This window comes from Lepidochelys olivacea (genome assembly GCF_965140295.1).
Source record: "Lepidochelys olivacea isolate rLepOli2 genome assembly, chromosome: 2".
NCBI lineage: Eukaryota > Metazoa > Chordata > Testudines > Cheloniidae > Lepidochelys > Lepidochelys olivacea.
Genome location: NC_140412.1, coordinates 71,973,520 through 71,991,688, shown reverse-complemented (window position 1 = coordinate 71,991,688; position 18,169 = coordinate 71,973,520). Strand labels below are relative to the sequence as shown.

Sequence of the window (18,169 nt, the reverse complement as noted above, 5' to 3'; positions counted from 1 at the left end):
CCAGCGCAGGAAATAAGTAAGTCCTTTGTTGTAAATGAACTGGTCCTACATACCTTGGCAGCTGCTCGTTTATTTATTTATTTTCACAGAACACATTCTCAAGTTAGGAATAAAGTGGACTTGAGTAGAGTTATAGAATCATAGAATATCAGGGTTGGAAGGGACCTCAGGAGATCATCTAAGTCCAACCCCCTGCCCAGAGCAGGACCAATCCCCAACGAAATCATCCAGGGCTTTGTCAAGCCTGACCTTCAAAGCCTCTAAGGAAGTCGATTCCACCACCTCCCTAGATAACCCATTCCAGGGCTTCACCACCCCCTTCGTGAAAAAGTTTTCCTAATATCCAACCTAAACCTCCCCCACTGCAACTTGAGACCATTACTCCTTGTTCTGTCATCTGCTACCACTGAGAACAGTCTAGATCCATCCTCTTTGGAACCCCCTTTCAGGTAGTTGAAAGCAGCTATCAAATCCCCCCTCATTCTTCTCTTCCGCAGACTAAATAATCCCAGTTTCCTCAGCCTCTCCTCATAAGTCATAAGTCTCTCCTCATAAGTCATTATCAGTTTTTTGCCTTGGTTGAAATTTTACCCCTGTACAGAAAAGGGATAGCATAAGGCCTATGTACCACTTCTACCCCAGTAATCCATATTTTCAGGGACTTAACGTGTAACTTGTGGTAGTTCTTTGCACAGCGATGGATTTCACCCTTTGTGTTTCCAGGTGTGATACATGAGATTTTGGTGAATGTTTCCAAGAATTTGTTAATTGGATCTAGGGTTCAGTTTCACCACTGCTACAGTTTATTGAAGCAAACATAGCAAGATTTTGCCATAGTCTAAAATTTTGTGAATTTTAGACTGAATTTTCCTAAATTTTGCCACACTTTGTGTCAGATAGGACCGGAATGAAATGTTCCACCAGTTTCACTAGCTGTGGAAATATCCTTTATCTTAGCTTTAACAGTAGGATACACCCGCATACGTCTAAGAATAACTTGCACATTTCTTGGATGTACCAAGCACAATCTTGTTCTCCCTTTTGGCTGATAAACCCCTGCTGCTGCACTTACTTAAGTTCAGGGTCTTCTTTTTCTTCCTTGGTAGGAGTAACTTTGACGCCACCTTTCCTGGCACGAGGGCAACCAGACAAGCTAAAAGAAGTACACAAGAGAAAAACAATTTTGTTCTGCTGACGCTTTACATAATTTCCCACGGCTTCACTCCCAAACAACGGAATGATTCTTACCTTCTGTGTGAAGCATAATTTCCAGTCACATGACCAGAGCCATCACAACCAGGTGTAGGACACCTAATAGAATGTACAGAGCAAAAGAGATGACTTTAAAAAGGAACAGACAAATTTGTCTTCAGCGGAAGAAACAGCAGTTGAGCTTTTGCTGAACAAACACAACTAGCTCTTGCTGATATTTTTTTCTAGTAGGCAAACAGCTTTCATGTTTCCGTCTATATATTTTTTTAATAGGAAACTTGAAATATATTGTACATGGTAGCACTGCAGATTTGCAAGGTAGAGGGTAATGTTTTCATAGCAAAGTATTTATTTTCTTAGGAAGGAGCAACTGCGGAAAAACAAACATGTAGCCTTTTATTTGTTGACTTCTCTGTGAAATAACTGTTATGTAGTTATTTGATGTCAGCCTTACAATGACCAGCACATTTTCAATATAATCTCCATTTTATAGAAGGGGAAATTTGAGGCTGAGAAGTTATGTCACTAAAGGTCACAGAGAAAATCAACATCATAGCCAGGAGAAGAACTCAGGAGTTTCTGTTTTTTAGCTCTGTACAAAGAAAGGAGACCACATCTATTTTACATAGGATATGACTGGGTATTTTATTTGGCAAGTGGGTCTTGATTCCATTTTAGAGTTCACGGGCTTTTTTGTGTGCAGCAAACAGAAGCCTTCAAATTTGAAAGTTTAGTAACAAAATATTTCAGCAACCTAATGGAAAGAAATAAACCTGTGTCTTACTGTTATGACCATACTTTCTCACTGGTGCTCAGATTGAAAGACATGTTGGGTGTGCCAATGCATGTGGGTCTGATCTAAAGTCTACTGAAGTCAGTAAGAGCCTTTTCATTGACTACAATGGGCTTTGGATCAGGCACTTACTGGTTGAGTGACAGATATTATGGTTCAAAATTAATCTTGTACATATTTGAAGGGATTTTCTCTTTTGCCGTAAGTGTTCCTTTTAAAAATTCAAAAAGAAGAAACACACCTAGGCGTACAAAGTAGTACTAACAGCAAAAGGAAAACATTTACCTTCAGTCGCTGTGCCAGGCATTTGTGCATTTTTGTACATTTTTGAGTACTAAAGCTAAGCTTTCCCAAGGGCCTTTGAACACTATGTTTTTTTCCAGAGTATCAGAATTACAGAAATTCTGTGCCAAGTAACCTTGTACTGATCCACTATGGAAATTCACATTGTTCAATAACCCTGTACACATCTCAACGTCTTACCTGTGGTGGAAGCATTGTGGTTGGGTGATCTAAGTACAGGCATACTGCGCTACTATATTAAACACCTAAATATACAGTTGTAAACTCTCTTTTAAAGATACAGTTGCACCTTTTAGAAGTGTATTATTCTATTTTTTTTACTGCATCAATATTTAAACCACAATAGTTGGGGGATCAAGTGGGTTTAAAAAATGATAAAGAACTAACTTATATTGACAGGTTTCAGAGTAGCAGCCGTGTTAGTCTGTATCCGCAAAAAGAAAAGAAGTACTTGTGGCACCTTAGAGACTAACCAATTTATTTGAGCATAAGCTTTCATGAGCTGCAGTGAGCTGTAGCTCACAAAAGCTTATGCTCAAATAAATTGGTTAGTCTGTAAGGTGCCACAAGTACTCCTTTTTAACTTATATTGGTAATTAACCACAGGAACAACTGACCAAGGGACGTAGTGGATTTTCCAGCGCTTGAACTTTATAAAATAAGACTGCCAGTTTTTCTAAAAGGTATGCTACAGCTCAAACAGAAATTATAGGCTTGATGCAGAAATTACTCAGTGAAAGTCCGTGACTGTGTTATGTGGGAAGTCAAGCTACATGATCATAATGGTTCCTTCCGGCCTTAAAATTTGTGAACCTTTATCATCTCAGGCACCAGGTAAGGTATTCTGTACTAGTCCTTTTCTGCAGTACTCTATGTATCAATAAGCCTCTAATTTTAAATGTCTTCAATCTGACTAAAGTGACCACTTTTAAAATCTGTCCTTCATCGCAAACTGTAGATTTGCTGAAAATCAGAAAAGGTATCTTGCTGGCTTAGTGAGTCAAATAGAAGGCAAAAGTTTAACTTGATTCTTGTGAATTAAATGTGAACATTATTGTTAAAATATATGCATCTGTTCTTTTTGATGCCATATATATCTGTATAACTATGTGAAATAAAACTAGGAGGATGGTCACTGGGGGCTTGATTCTATAAATACTTGTTCATCTAAGGATCTATCTACATTGCAATCAGCATTTGCAATGTAGACACACCATGAGGTTTTTTACTCATGTAGTCCCTGTGAACTAAAAGGAAATACTGATGTGAGTATAGCTACACAGTTGCGGAAGTGTTTTCAGGATCTGCATTTAGGGTTTATTTTCTCCTTCCTTCTTCCTGTTTTTTTTTTTCTAGACAACCCTGTAGAAAAATAGACCTTTTTTAAAATGGAGTTTTATTTAAAATTGGATAGAGCCACATTAGTTTTTGGTCAAACCTGAAGTTGGATGATCTATGTGTAGCAAATAATTTTACTGGACCCTGTTTCTCTTTTCAAATGGTCTGGGAACAAATTTTGAGTTTTACTATTTTGCTGGTTATTTGAAATTCGATGCTGAACACTTCATGCAACCTATTTCTGCTTCTGGGCTGTTCGTGAATTTTGACTGTATCTTCCATGACTCAAACGTTATTCACAGTATGTGGCTGGTAACTCAGGTCACATGTTGTTGCTTCTCTTTCCTTATTATGCAACTGAAACTTTATAAGCTTTAGTTAAACAGTATCTATGTGTGTATACAAATATCACTGTTCACATGTGGCTATGTGGGTTTGCATGCAGAACAGCCATTTTATTTTGTTTGTGTGAACTCAGGTCTGAGTTCGTGGAAAGCAAGTAAAAGCACTGAATCAGTGACTGGTTTAGAAATTGGCACCATTTTCACAAATCTTTGTTCTGTCACTCTTTCCACAGCTTTGTACAAACCAAACTAAAACCAAATGTTGTGGAGGTGAGTTCAGCAGACCCCAAAGCTGAAATGTCAGCACCTCAGTAATGTCTATGCTCTGAGAACAGCTTTCACCTCTTGCCCACATAGCTGGCCTTTCCCTGCAGCCTTTACTCTGTCCCTAGAGAGCAGGCTTTCCTTGGCTAGAGTCAAACAACATATTTTTTACAATGCAGGACAGCACCTGAATGTCATCACTGGAAGCGTCATTGTTTTATTTTGGGAAGCTGACAAACTTTGTAGCTAAATCCTCAACTAAAACCTGGATTTGGCCACCTGTACTTGAAATGCCAGTAAGGCAGTGTAAACGTACCATCATCAGAACTTACTTTCCTCTATTTGGACTGAGGACGACTCTAAATATCGGCAGGGTGTACAGGCCCACAAACCCCCCACTACGTTCTATGGCAGGACCCCATTTACTGATGCAAAGAGAAAAGAGGGCTGGCAAACCTGACAAGAGCTACAGCTACACTACAAGCAGGGGAATCACACCCCTAGCTTGCAGTGTAGCTGTAGCTAAAAAGCACCAACCATCCTTTTACTTCACTCCCATCTGTTGACAAAAGCGTCCATTAACTAGGTGATTGGCTGCCAATCCCTTTTCAGACTCCCATGGCCAGCTGTGCAGATTACTGAGGTCTGCTTAAGGCCCTGTACATCTGCCTATCTACTGGGGCCTGCAAAACCCTTTTTTGTCATTTCATGGTGAGAAATATGCAACACTGATTCATATGATTTGACGGCTGCCTCAGTGTCATTAAGCTGAGGGTATCTATCTAGTGCTGGAGGATGAAGACAGAAGATTTGCAGGCTTGGCTTGTTTTGGTTTTCAAATGTCTGAATACTTATCTTAACCTCTTTGATCTAGAAATCAGACTGGGTATTTTGTGAGATCAGATTCTTTGTAAGATTTTGGTTCTTCCTGGCTCCAGCTGGTTCAGAAATACCGTCAGAACAGCCTCTCTTTCAACGTTTGGAGTATCTGCTCTAGGTTCGGGCTAGTGTATGGATATGAAGAGGTGCAAAAACACGCAAACCAAAGAAATGAGAGTCCAACTTTTCGTAAAGGCTTTGGTTTCAATTTGTTTTCACGTTTGGGACAAGGGGTTGAACTGGCCTTTATTTTACAAAGATCAATTCTCTCCTCTATTCAATAGCTGCGTTTGTTTGGGAAACATGCCAATATGAGATGAACAGCAACCACTTTTTCCCCCCTGTTGTCATTACTTACTTAAGCTCCTGAGAGTTGGCAGCCATAAGGGATTTTAATGTCTTGTCGGCTAATGGGCACCCAGAAACACTAAGGAAAAGAGATGTGAAACATGTTTTCTTCCATACGCTAAAACAGAACTGATTTTTCTAGAAAAGCATTAATTATTATTAAGGAATAGAAACAGTCCCTCTCCCCCTCCCCCCAACACTTGCTGTTGGCAAACGAGAGCTAGACAATGCAGGGTAGTCAATCTTTAGATAGGAGCAGGTTACTTGCTCAGCGCTAGGTTCTGTCTCATCCCAAAGCAGATATGCCTGGGGCTGCTTAGAGTACAAAGAGCTTTCTCACTCTTTTGTGTTGCCAGCATAAAGAGCCGTAGTCCATATTGTTGGGGAAAGGCAAGGACTGCTTCCTCCCCACACGCAAAGGGAACAGCAGGACATGGGACCATTGTCCCAACCCAGAGAGGAAACAGGGGATACCCCACAAAAAGCATTTGCAAATTTGAGAACTTCAAAGCCACATGTACTAAAGTTTGTGAAAACCTACTTTTACATCTGTATTCATGCCAGTAGTGTTTGCACACTCATCCACTTAAAGACGCACAAACAGTACCACACGACTTATCTAACCAATCTCAGCTAAACCATACAGCTTGCATAACAAATGATCACAGTGAACTGTTTGGAATCAGCTAAAAAAATCTTGCGAGATATACCACAAGAAAAAACAAAGGCTGAGTTTGCTGGGTACATTAATTTGCTGAAAATTATTTGCCCAATAGTGTTGCATATAAAAATATTAGAAGCTGACTGTACATAAAGCAGCTCTACTTCCTGTTATGAGTTTCTGTCATTTCTCACCTGCGGTGTGATGCATAGTTTCCTGTTACATGACCACTGCCATCACATCCTGGAGTTGGGCAGCTGTGTATAGAAAGTGCAGTTAGAATTAAAAGTGTTTCCAAATTATGTAAATACAGATCACCCTTCACTGCTAAACAACCTACCACATACCAGCTTCACACCAACTACATTTGATATTATCTAAAATCATTGTTATCATCATGACAGTACCACTCTCGATTGAGGCATGTGAATTAGAACACAGTACAGTTGTGTAAAGTTTCATAACCCATGTGAATCAAAACAATGTTATGTATCTCTGGGCTGAAACCACCATATGTTTTCCATAGATTTTGCAGTTACCACAGATCATGGTGCAGTCTGGCTAGTTTCATTACTGCCAGCTATTTTTTATGACAATTCATAGATTTTAAGGTCAGAAAGTACCATTATGAACATCTAAGTCTGACTTCCTGCGTAACAATAGGCCACAGAACCTTTGTCAGCAATGCCTGCATCATGCCCATAACTTCTGGCTGAGCTAGAACATATCTTTTAGAAAGGCATTTGATCTTGATATAAAGACTTCTAGTAACATAATTAGGTGCCATTGTGACTTCCAGGACAGACATAACAGACCATTCATCCAATTACAGCCTGGAGTGATCAGGTTCAATTCCCTAGGATGCTTCTGGGCTAAATTCAGCAATAACAAAAAATGATGGTGTGTATGTAAATTGTGTAAACTGGCAAAATTGTGCCACGTCTCCACTAACATCCCATGGGCTTCTACCAGCCAGCTGACTTATTTCCTTAGCTCAAATTGCATAGGTTTGTGCTGCAATGTCACATCTTGAGTTCAATCCTTACTGTTGGCCCTAGTAAGGGGATAGTAAATTACAAGATTAGTGTAAAGCGACTATAAGTGGCAAAGCACTAAAAAATTGCTCCAAAGGAGTAAAATAAGTCTGACTTAGGCCATGTCTACGCTACAAAATGATGTCAACCTCACTTACATTGGCATACAGCCATCTTCTTTATTAAATTGCTTGTGTCAGCAGTGCACATCCTCACCACGAATGCTTGTATCTATTGCATTGTCTGTGTGGGGCATTATGGGATGGCTCCTGGAGGCCAGTAACAGTCAACGTAAGCAACACAGTGTCTACACTGACACTGCATCAACCTAATTACATCGACCGTGACTCTATGCAGCTTGGGGAGATGGTGTTACTACATCAGCATAGAGAGACACCTATGTCAGCAGGAGCCAAATTTATGTGAAGACACTTCCACAGTGCAGTTGACGCAAGGTAGCTTACGTTGACCTAAGCGTGTGGTGTAGACCAGGCGTTACTCATTGAGGCCTGATTCTCATTCACACTTAAGTCCCTGTATACTGCTCTCACAGTGTAAAGCAGAATGGACAGGAGCAGGGATGAATTATGTGTACATATGTTTTAAGGCTCTTTATGGTGTTGGAGTGGTATAAAGGGTCCTTTATATACCTGAAAATCAGGCTTTGAGGGGCTTATTCATTGTTGCTCTCTGAAACCTTTATATTGATTCAATCAGGGTCTCAAACGAGCCAGATGTGCTCCGTCAGAGCTCTCCAGTGTAGAGGAGTCTCCAAAAGGCACAATCAGTGTAGCTGGCTCTATATCACCTCTTGCAGGATGGGTATGGCCAGGGTGTTTCTATGACCTGGCTATTCCCAGTTGCTGGAATGGCCCATTGGGGCTATTGGAAATCATCCTCTGTGTATAGATATAATTTTTTTTAAGGGCCTATGTCATTATAACAACTTCTGCATGATGGAGCCACTTGTACTGACTTGCTCAGTATGTTCTGGTCTCAGTGGGCAAACAGTAAATACTGTCTGCCTGCAATATTGCCTATGGATTCTTCATCCAATGTATTAAAAATGTTTCTTGTTTAATTGTCTGGACAGGCGCATTTTAGCTGTGTGTGCAATGTGTGCACTGCATATGTTTTAAAATTGGGTGCAATTCTTGTAAGTAATCTTACAATATGGTTAAGAAAGGACACCCAGTTATTACAAAAAGAAGGAAAATGTTTTTATCAACATCTGGAAATCAGCCCAAATCAGAAAGTAACAAACATCACAAAAGAAAATATATTAATGTTTTTAATAAATTCACAACCGTTTTTGTTGTTGTTTTAAAAGAGGCAGAATAAACTCAAGCCTGAGGCCATTTAGGCCATGAACTGCAATTGCAGATACAATATGGTGAGCAGCCAATATGCAGATTGCACTACCAGAGGTGGAAGATTCACTCTACAGAGTTTTCCCCTAGGAAACGTAATTTCCAGAGACAGAGATTGAGTCTCACTGACTCAGTGCCACTGAGTCTGCAAAGCAAATAGCAGGACAAGGGTTGATGTCATGGAGTTCAGCTGTGAATGAGTCTGCAGTGATGTGCTATGGACTATCATCAGTACGTGGTGCAGACTGCTTTTGTCTTGAGGCGCCTACCAGGGTTGGGAGGCAGAGGGGAAAACAGAAATGAAATATGTATACTGAATCCCAGGTGAATATTAAATTAGAGACAGAGCAGTCTATGGATGTCAAAAAATGTTTTAGATGTTGACAATGTTTTGATGTGAATCCAAAGATTTTTCAAGGAGCCTGGCCAGGATTTTAAGACATGATTAGTGGTCTTGGATGTCCAACAAGAGACAGTTGAAAAGGGCCTAATTTTCAGAAAGTGGGTAATCAGCTTTTTCTGGAAACAAGGCCCCTCTAGGGATTTTCAAGCTGGGCACCCAAAATCACTAGTCATTTCTGAAAATCTTGGCCTGTGCATGCAAACTGGCTACGGGCATTACACATGTAAACAGACTGGTGAATAACATGACCTCCATTCAATCGTTTTAAATAATCTGCCTGTTTGGAAGTTCTCAGATCTAATTCTTCTCAAACTGAGTTATTAAATAACTTTCTTAATCAGCACATATGCTGCTTTGTTCCCTGCCACTTGAGGCAAATCTGTATAAGCCACAGTTGGTTTTGGTTTTTATTGTTTTAAAAAGGTAGGTGCCAAGTGACTCTGCTGTGTTATTCTGTATTTTTCCACAACTGTGTTGCTTTATCAGATAACAAAATGGCCTAGTCTCTGTTAATGCTCAAAAGCTGCTTCATTCTCCTACTTTAAATCTATGTTTTTTAAAAGGAAATGAGACATATTATAGTTCAGATTGTGCAAGTAAGGGAACAGTCTCTTTACACTGTAAACACCTTGAACAAGGACTGTTTCTTCATCTATGTTCAGTACAGTGCAGAGCCTGCTGTTACTGCATAGCAAATACTGACAACAAGGACATGCAGAAAGGAAATGACTCTGAGACAGACCCCCACATTCATTTGTGGGTCCAGCTCTAGGACACAGGCCATTTTGCAAGGAGACCGTGGGCCTGATTCTCCACTCACACAAGTTTTACACTGGTGTAACTTCACGGCCTTCATTGGAGCTTCTACTGAGTTACACCAGTGCAAACGAGAAGAGAATCACGCTCTGCATATTGGGGATCTGAGTAAAGAAGACAGTTAATTATTATGTAATGTACAAGGCAGAGACTAGTTTTTTCTATTTTGAGCAATGGCCTTAAAACACTTTGTTCATTCATCAAGCACATTATGTTGTTCATCATCTGGAATACATGGAATGTACCTGGGGACAATGCTGCTCAACCGATTTTTTTTACAGTCAGTGCTACTTGTCTTACATTCAGCACCAGCATTTAACAAGTCTGAACTCCTGTTATGTATTGTAAAGGAACAGCTGAGGTTTCTTTTAAGAATGATCCTTTAATCTACAGCATCTTGAATTTATCCTCAGTCTATATTATTCTCATACAAAGGAATTTCAGACTCTTGATTTAGTCCTTGAACTAAACTCATCTGAAGCTGTTTACCTTCCTACCTTCCTGCTTGAGAACTCTGGGATCATCTGGTAATATGCACACATAATGTAACATATGGATATGGATGCTGATTTTCCATTATCTTATAGAGGGGCAGCATGCATCTTAGAACTACACTCATGGTGACATCTACCTGCCATTCTGACATCGACATCATTGTGCAGTGTGTGTGGTAACCTCTGTCTTTAGCTATTAATCTTTTCTGAGTTTGCACATGATTCTCTGCAGATAGGCAGGACTAAGTCCTTAGTGAGTTGTTTGTCTTTATGGTCCGTATTTTTTATTGGCTCTGCTTCTTTTAAATCCTAGAGCTATGCCCTGGATTCCTACACAAAATCACTGCAGGGGATCTCCATGGAGGATGGATGGGGATAAAATCTATTTTCCAGAACAGTAAGAGGAGTCTCAAAACAGCCACTCTGCAACCATTACCTCAATCCACCTGTGTAGTAGTGGCTGCTGCCATTTTATTACCTCTGTGCACGAGAGGTGGGGTTAGACAGTAAATCTGTATAGTCATGAATCCTCCATCCAGGCTGACAGTCCTCTCCTGACTTGCATTAACTATAAACCTCACTGCTGCCCAGCCCAAGAGAGCCACAATGGAACACTCTTGTGTAGGAAGCAGTGGGTGCAGAATTCCCCTGTACTGCTCCTCCAAAGCAGCTGACTCACAGACGTTCTGCTGTGCTTAGTGTCTGTAGTCTCCACAGAGGAGGAGAAAGGAAAACATGACATTTTTGTGACTCACGTGATGAGTTCCTTCTTGAGATCTCTTGGATGGAGCTTGGGTTTTGGACTCGGTATGGAGACATCTCCTGGATACTTTTTTTCCTCCGGGTTTTCTGGGGAGCTCAATGGATCTTTCTGAAATATCAGATAAGAATGTCACAAAGGGTTTTCTCTCTTCCCTGTCTTTCTTATATTCATCCAATCTTTTGTTTGTGTGTATGTGGGGAGGGTGGGGGGGACGACACCTCTTGAAGAACATACAGGCAAAATTATCTAAGCTTTTAGCAGTGATGGAGATGTGGTAAAAGATTAATGCACCATATTTTGAGACATTGAGGGATAGATGTTTTACCATCTGCAATGATTTATTTGTAAAATAATTCGTAGAGGTCTGGAAGCCACACAGGTCTTGAAGCTGTATCCTAGTTTATATTTGGAAAATGATAATGCTAATGAAATAAAAATCCATAGAGAAAAGAAGGGGTAAAATACAGCCCTTGGCCAGAAAGTTATTGAATATTTTTAGTTACAGAACCTATAGTTTTGCAAGGGGGGATTACTCTGGTTTTCTTCTGCAAGTAAGTCACTGTGCTACTGTATGCTGTACAAATAAATATGATTTGTACCATAAACAAATAAATCATTAAGCTGCAGTCTAGGAGATGTAAATTCAAACTCCCTAAGAGTGTGGCATGAGGTGATTTTTTAATCTTATCCAAATACTAGATTTTATGAAAAAAATCACAAATTCTCTTTGCAATTTTCTTGCAGAACCATAGGAATGGGTCTTCAATTCTAACTCGGCCTGTTCATTTGTAGATAAAAATTTAAATGTTACCATCTGTTGTTTTGCTGTTTAATAGATATTATGGAGACATAGTAGTCACTCCATTGAAAAGACATTTTGGAAACCTGAAATACTGAATATTACAGTTTCACTTTTTGAAGACTTCTCCTTTTAGAATGTCATTGCTTCAAAATGGCTTGGTCTAGAAAGTTCAAGATTGTTTTGTCCTCACTGAGGACTAGTGGCTTTGAATTTTTTTGGAAGGTTAAGTGGTTCATTTTGGAAAGATTCATTATGAATATGTGAACCTTGAGAAGTCTCCAGAGTCCTTGGCAGAACTATAACGTCTGTAGGATTCCCTGCTGGGATTCATGACAGTTTATAAACTCCACTGGAGCAAGGAGACCCAGATAAGTAGGCTTTGCAGAAAAGGCTTAATAAGACCAGAGATTGCTGCCTATGGTTAGGACAAGAAACACTTTGGTCCTGCAAAGCTCCCAGACCTAGTACTGTAGGTGCTTCTGGCCTTGTACAGTTCAGAAGCTCTCCAGGACCAGGGCTGGGGAACTGTGGCGCTCAGAGGATCTCTAGGACTGGAGAGAACCACAGGGATAGGGATTCTGTTGAGCTGATAAGCACAGAGTGAAGAGAGCAGCAGAAACTGAATGTGAATGTGGACTGCAAATGGAGCTTCTGCAGGGGTGCTGGAGCAATTTGTATAATGGGGGTGCTGAGAGCCATTGAACCAAACTGTAAACCCTGTAATTAATGGAAACCACTTCAAACCAGGTGGTGCGGTTGCACCTCAGCACCTCTATTCCAGCACCTATGAGCTTCTGCCTAGTGGGGGTGTTGCTTCTGATAAAGCTACCATATGCTCGCCAGTTCTGGCAGCTCACCTATGCCAGTCTGTAGCTGGTTCCTGTACATCACTTCCTTCTGCTTTCAGGTGTTGGCTATCTATTGCCTACTATAACACATATAATCCTTGTCATATTGTTGATACATCAATTACTGCTAATTTTTGCAACTGCATCTGTGAGGTTAGATTGTTTGGGAATCATCTCATATGCTACTATAACTAACATAGACAGTACAAATATTTGCTTCATTTTTTTTCTACACATTTTTTTCATGGTAATTATTAATACTTTTAAATGCCCAAAATTCAACTTAAATTTTACGCTTTAGGGATTTTGTTTTTAAAGGAAAATTTCAGATAAAGACAACCTTAAATGATCCAAAAGGTATAATTATCTATTAATTCACTTTAATTTTAATTAACATAATATAAATATTTATTCATTTAAAACATTATTAAAAAGTAAATATAAAAACCTAAACCTGTGAAAGTAAGTACAATTTTGAGTTAATGTTAAAAAGCAGCATTTGAAAATCAGGAAATTTAAAAAATGTTGTTCAAAAGCCTAAATATCAGAGTTTTGCCATCGATTTCAAAGGGGTCAGAATTTCTCTCATCAACTTGATCTCTGCCCTTTACTCTGACCACCCTTCCGTATGTACTTTTCAAGTGCTAACTGTTGAGCCCTATTATCAGAGAGGAACCTCAGCACTATAACTGCCTATGAAGAGCAAATCCATCATTAATCAGAAACTAGAGACTGGTACCTCCCTGCACCCTGCAGCATGGGCCAGAGACCACAAAAAACCTCACAAGCAGGCTTAATGTCCCCATTTACCTACTCCAGATTCTTTTGATATCCTCTATGTGAGTCAGCCACTAGAGGGCTGCCTTTTATGTGTGTTTTATGTTGCCCTCTAGTGACTGACTCACATAGAGGATAAGGGACCTGTTAATGCTTCCATCAAAGGGATTTGTTTGTGTGTGTGTATGTGAGAGAGATTGAGAGATCGAGAGATACACCCAGGTGTCTCTTGTGTGCAGCACATACATTCATTAGATAGGGTTGCTTGCAAGTTACAGAGGGCCCCACTGAGCTACTTGGGACCCTAAGCAATTGCTTAGTCCACTTATGCCTAGTGCTGGCTCTGGTTTGAATGTTTTGACTTTCATACATTTGGGTTTTTTAAATGTTAACTGTGAATTCCCTGCATTGCAATAATCTAATAATACTCTTTTATATTAGGAGGTACTTTCTTACAATCTTAATTCCACTGTAAATAAACTTTTTGTCTGAGATTCTTTGCAAAAGACAGACGTTTTAAAGGGAAGCACATAGCATGAAAAAGGTGCTAATTAAGATTAAGGGGATAATAAAGAATCTGTCTTTTTCCTGTTGGTATTCTCTAGTATATTTCTGAAGGACAGAGACAAACATTTAAACCAATAATTTCCCTAATAGTTTGGGGGATATTATTATTTTTCAAGCAGCATGAAATCCTGGGGGCTGGGGAAGTTAAAAATCACAGTAGTAACTAGAAGGGAGGCAAAGGGGCCATGCAGAAAGACACTGAAGTTCCTTGCATGCCAGGGGAGGCTGGAGGAGGCAAACTGGGCTATGTTCATGGCCAGCTGGTCCCTGACCATGCAGATCCACTGGCAATAAACACATGTATGAGCTGTCCATTGGCCCTTGAGTAGCTAGTCCTTCTCATGCCCTTCATTACCAGCTGCAAGCTACTACTGCAAGTTGAGGCAGAGAATTCTTTCCTTGGCTTCACAAACGTAGGGCTGAGCATGTAGACCAGGTACCTGGGCTGTGCATTCCTCTAGTAGATTTCATATTTACTGTGTGACATAAATGCTTTATAGAATGGGTCAAAGAAACTCCCCCCTCCCACATCTACTCTTTTTTTCACTTATGGTAAAAGAGAATGGGTGGATACTTATCTCAGCTAATTAAGCGCAAAGTACAATTTCCAGACAGCGGAGTTCGGATGAAATGTTAGAATTCTAAAGCATATTAGATTTAAAAAAATCAGAACCAGGGGTACATTTTCTACAAAGAGTGTGTGTGTGTGTATTCACGCGCGGGCACAAAAGAAAGCAAGCGAGCAATGAAATTCCATTAATGTGCAGATGGAAGTTTATATTGATTTCAGCAAAGACCAGAACATAATGGTAACATGAATAACAGATAATAGCATCTGGCACTTTTAAACATTTTTAAGCCCTGAAATCTTTGGAGAACTGACAGTTGAACTAAACTGACAGCTCTGGTTATTTCGCGGTGCTTTCCTTTTTAGAGAGATGTTGAGCTTTTTCCAAATTCAGAATTTTTTTTTTTTTAGGGGGCATCTGGACAGGCTATTTCACTAAGTGAGAGAGAGACAATATTTTCTGGAAATTACCACCAAAATTAAGCAACTGTTGTGCATATGAACCAGATAACAATGAATTAGAAATAGATATTATCATTCATTTGCCTTGCATGGGGATAACTGCCAGGCTTCTACTTGCAAAACAGAGCCATTGGTCCTGAGACTGCTGGACATGTTAATGTTCTCTGGGAGCAGAAGTGGTCAGAGCAGAGGTCTTGGGCCAGATTCCTGATTAGGGACAAATTGCAGACAATTGCAGGGGTGCAAAGATGGCTTTATGCTCAACTTTGTGGCCTCCTCAGTGATGTCACTGATGCTGATGATGCTGTGCCTGGGGCCAGTACCCACACCACAATTGGCCAAAACTGTAGTACGGGAACAGCGTGGCATAGGGGTGTTCTACCCGTGCCCTCTTTCCTCTAGCCATAATCCCTTTTCTACGCTACACTGGCAGCAGGGAGGAAGAGTGGCATGAGAGCTCTTTGCCAGGTCTGCAATACCAGTGGATTCCCTGGCAGCAGGATAATTTTCTCAAGGCTGGATATACCTGCTGGCAGTGCAGCACAAAGGGGCCATACTGCAGGGAAGAATCTGGTCCTCTTACTCACTACATAATTTAAGCCACTCTCCAGCCACTGTCTGTCTTTTCTCAATAAAAATTGTTATTCCAGATGCTTAACCCTGGGTTACAGATCAGCATCAGCACAGTGGGGATCACAGCACTTAGCTCTCCAGGACACGAAACCTACCATACGACCACCAAACACCTGGCAGCCTGTCTTGTGGAGTCTCGTCATGGCAACTGCCTGTACCCATCCTGAGAGTTTTCTATTCATGTGACTGATACCCTTTTCCTTCCAGGCATTTTGAAATACTAGAGGTGAATCTCCATCCTCAGCTCTTGGTGGAGCTATCCTGGTTAAATATGTTACTTTATTAAAGTTCACCAATCATGATAATTCAGAAAAAAACCCCACTTCTATAATAGCTACAATGCTAAAGTGCTACTATTCTACTTCATACAAATACAAATGGGATGGCCATATATTTGACCCTGAACTAAAACTCCAGATCTGAACTATGGGGAACTTTGGGGCTGGAACAGAACTCTGCAACTCAGGCCCATCTCTGTCCATTACCAAGATTCCATTTAGTTAGCTGCCTATGCATATTCTTCACCATGATAACAAATCCAACCAAACCTTCTCTGCACCCTATTCTGGCAGTGAAGTTCAAGAGAAACATGCAGCCAAAAAAAAGAAATAAGAAAACCAAAGGACACTATGCTGCCAACAGTCAATAAAAAAAATACATGAAAGGGGCAAAACAAAGACACATAAAGCAAGAAAATTATCAGCACTGGACACGACAGTTACCATATGACCACCTAACACCTGGCAGCCTGTCTTGTGGAGTCTCATCATGGCAGCTGCCTATACCCATCGTGAGAGTTAGTTTTGGGTGATTTATTTAGGTGAGGCTGTTTATTTCCATTGATATTCCCTAATTCCAGCGATATATTGGGGAATGGGCATTTCTGGAATTTTAATTTCAGACTGCTATCTGGATCTTTGGACCCTGCAAGACTTGCAATAGGCTGATGTGAGCAATGCACACCTGAAATGTGTCAGAGAAACACATTTAACACTTTGTCCCAGTGAAAAATTATTGTAGGATTTCATGCCTGTATTTACACATACCCAAACATAGAGATGTCTGGAATGCACAAAATAATAAAGTTGCTTGGAAGAATTATATTGCACTTCAAAATTATAAGGTTACTTTGACATTTTAAAAAAGACCAAAAATATACTACAGTTAGGTCATGACCCTCCAGCCACTGGAGAGTAGGGATACATTTTCAAAAATGGGTTCTAATTTTGGATGCCTTAGGTTACGCAGGTTGAGAGCCTTTCCAGTTAAAATGAACAGCTGCTTTACAAGTGCCCAACAGTTCTAAAAGTAAGGCCTTAGGGCCAAGATTTTCAAAAGTGACTAATGATTTTATGTGCTCTATTTGAGACATTAAAATTGGCCTGATCTTCACAAACTGCTGAGCACCCACATTCTGCAAATCAGTCTTCGTTAAGATGTATCAAATTGGGTACTCCAAATCAGTCATCACGTTTGAATATTGAGTCCATGATGTCTCACACTGGGCACTGAAGCACCCAAGATTAGAGGTCACTTTTGAAACAGAGGGGTTTAGTGTCAGTTCTTCAACTGCTCTAACTGAAAAGCTGAAAAGATACCTCTTTCTCTTCCTCTTTCCTGCCAGGTGTCTTGCTATAGTTGATTGGTGTATCCCAGCCCTCCTGTTCACAGAGAGCCTGGTAGAAGGCCGCATTTACCAGAAAGCTGCTTGTTTTGAAGGGAGAAGAGGAAGGAGTAGGAAGTGCTGCGTTGGAAGAAGTTAGAGGCATAGCCTTGTCCTGGTTTCGGTTCTTTTTCATGCTCAAATCCAGAGTGCCATTTTCATCCACTTCTATTTCAGCTCCCTGACATATAACAGGAAATAGAGAAATGTTTAGACAATGCACAGTTTGAGGCTGCAACATAGCCATGTGGTGCTTTTAACGGATAATTGTAAATGCACTCTTTTATTTAAATTTATCTGAGTCTAAAACCAGCTTTTAGATTTACATCAGTTAATGTTTAATTCTTAGGCAGACTTAAGTGTAACCTCAGTAATGCTCTCCAGGCTCCTGAGCTTAAACACAGTAAGTAGCATTTAAATAAGATGCTTCTAAAATGTAAACTATACATGCTAAATCTGAGTTTATTTAAAAAAAGTTTAGCTTTAAATCTTCTTGATCTTTTTACTCTTAGAGAGAACTATGACCCCCATTCACAGTTAAAAGCATTAATTCCACTTAGTTCATCAACAGCATTATTATTACATTTCCACCCTCTCCTCCCTCATGCCCCGGAAATATTACAACATCTGTAACATGGGGGGCGGAAATGTGCTAAAACAGATGAAGAATTTTTCCCTGGTGTTTCATACATCACTGAAAATAACATATTGCCTTCATCAGAATTTGACTTGGAAAGCACCTTTAAAAAATTTAGTACAAAACAAGTGCCAGATTGTGCCATTAAAGCACAGACCTGCAATGGGAGCAGGGTAGAGCCACACCAGCA

The 18,169-nt window shown here is 40.1% G+C and overlaps 1 protein-coding gene across 4 annotated transcripts in view; it reads right to left on the bottom strand.

Moving 5' to 3' along the window:
- The window catches only part of ST18 (ST18 C2H2C-type zinc finger transcription factor), a 201,344-nt gene that overhangs the window by 11,346 nt on the left and 171,829 nt on the right, over positions 1-18,169 (bottom strand). For all 4 annotated transcript variants that reach the window (XM_084620818.1, XM_084620815.1, XM_084620817.1 and 1 more), the window contains 6 exons: positions 17,278-17,523; positions 11,015-11,130; positions 6,337-6,399; positions 5,492-5,560; positions 1,249-1,311; positions 1,073-1,153 (listed from right to left, as the gene is read on the bottom strand). In XM_084620818.1, the coding sequence (XP_084476944.1) occupies positions 1,073-1,153; positions 1,249-1,311; positions 5,492-5,560; positions 6,337-6,399; positions 11,015-11,130; positions 17,278-17,523 (638 nt within the window). The remainder of the gene's footprint in view (positions 1-1,072; positions 1,154-1,248; positions 1,312-5,491; positions 5,561-6,336; positions 6,400-11,014; positions 11,131-17,277; positions 17,524-18,169) is intronic.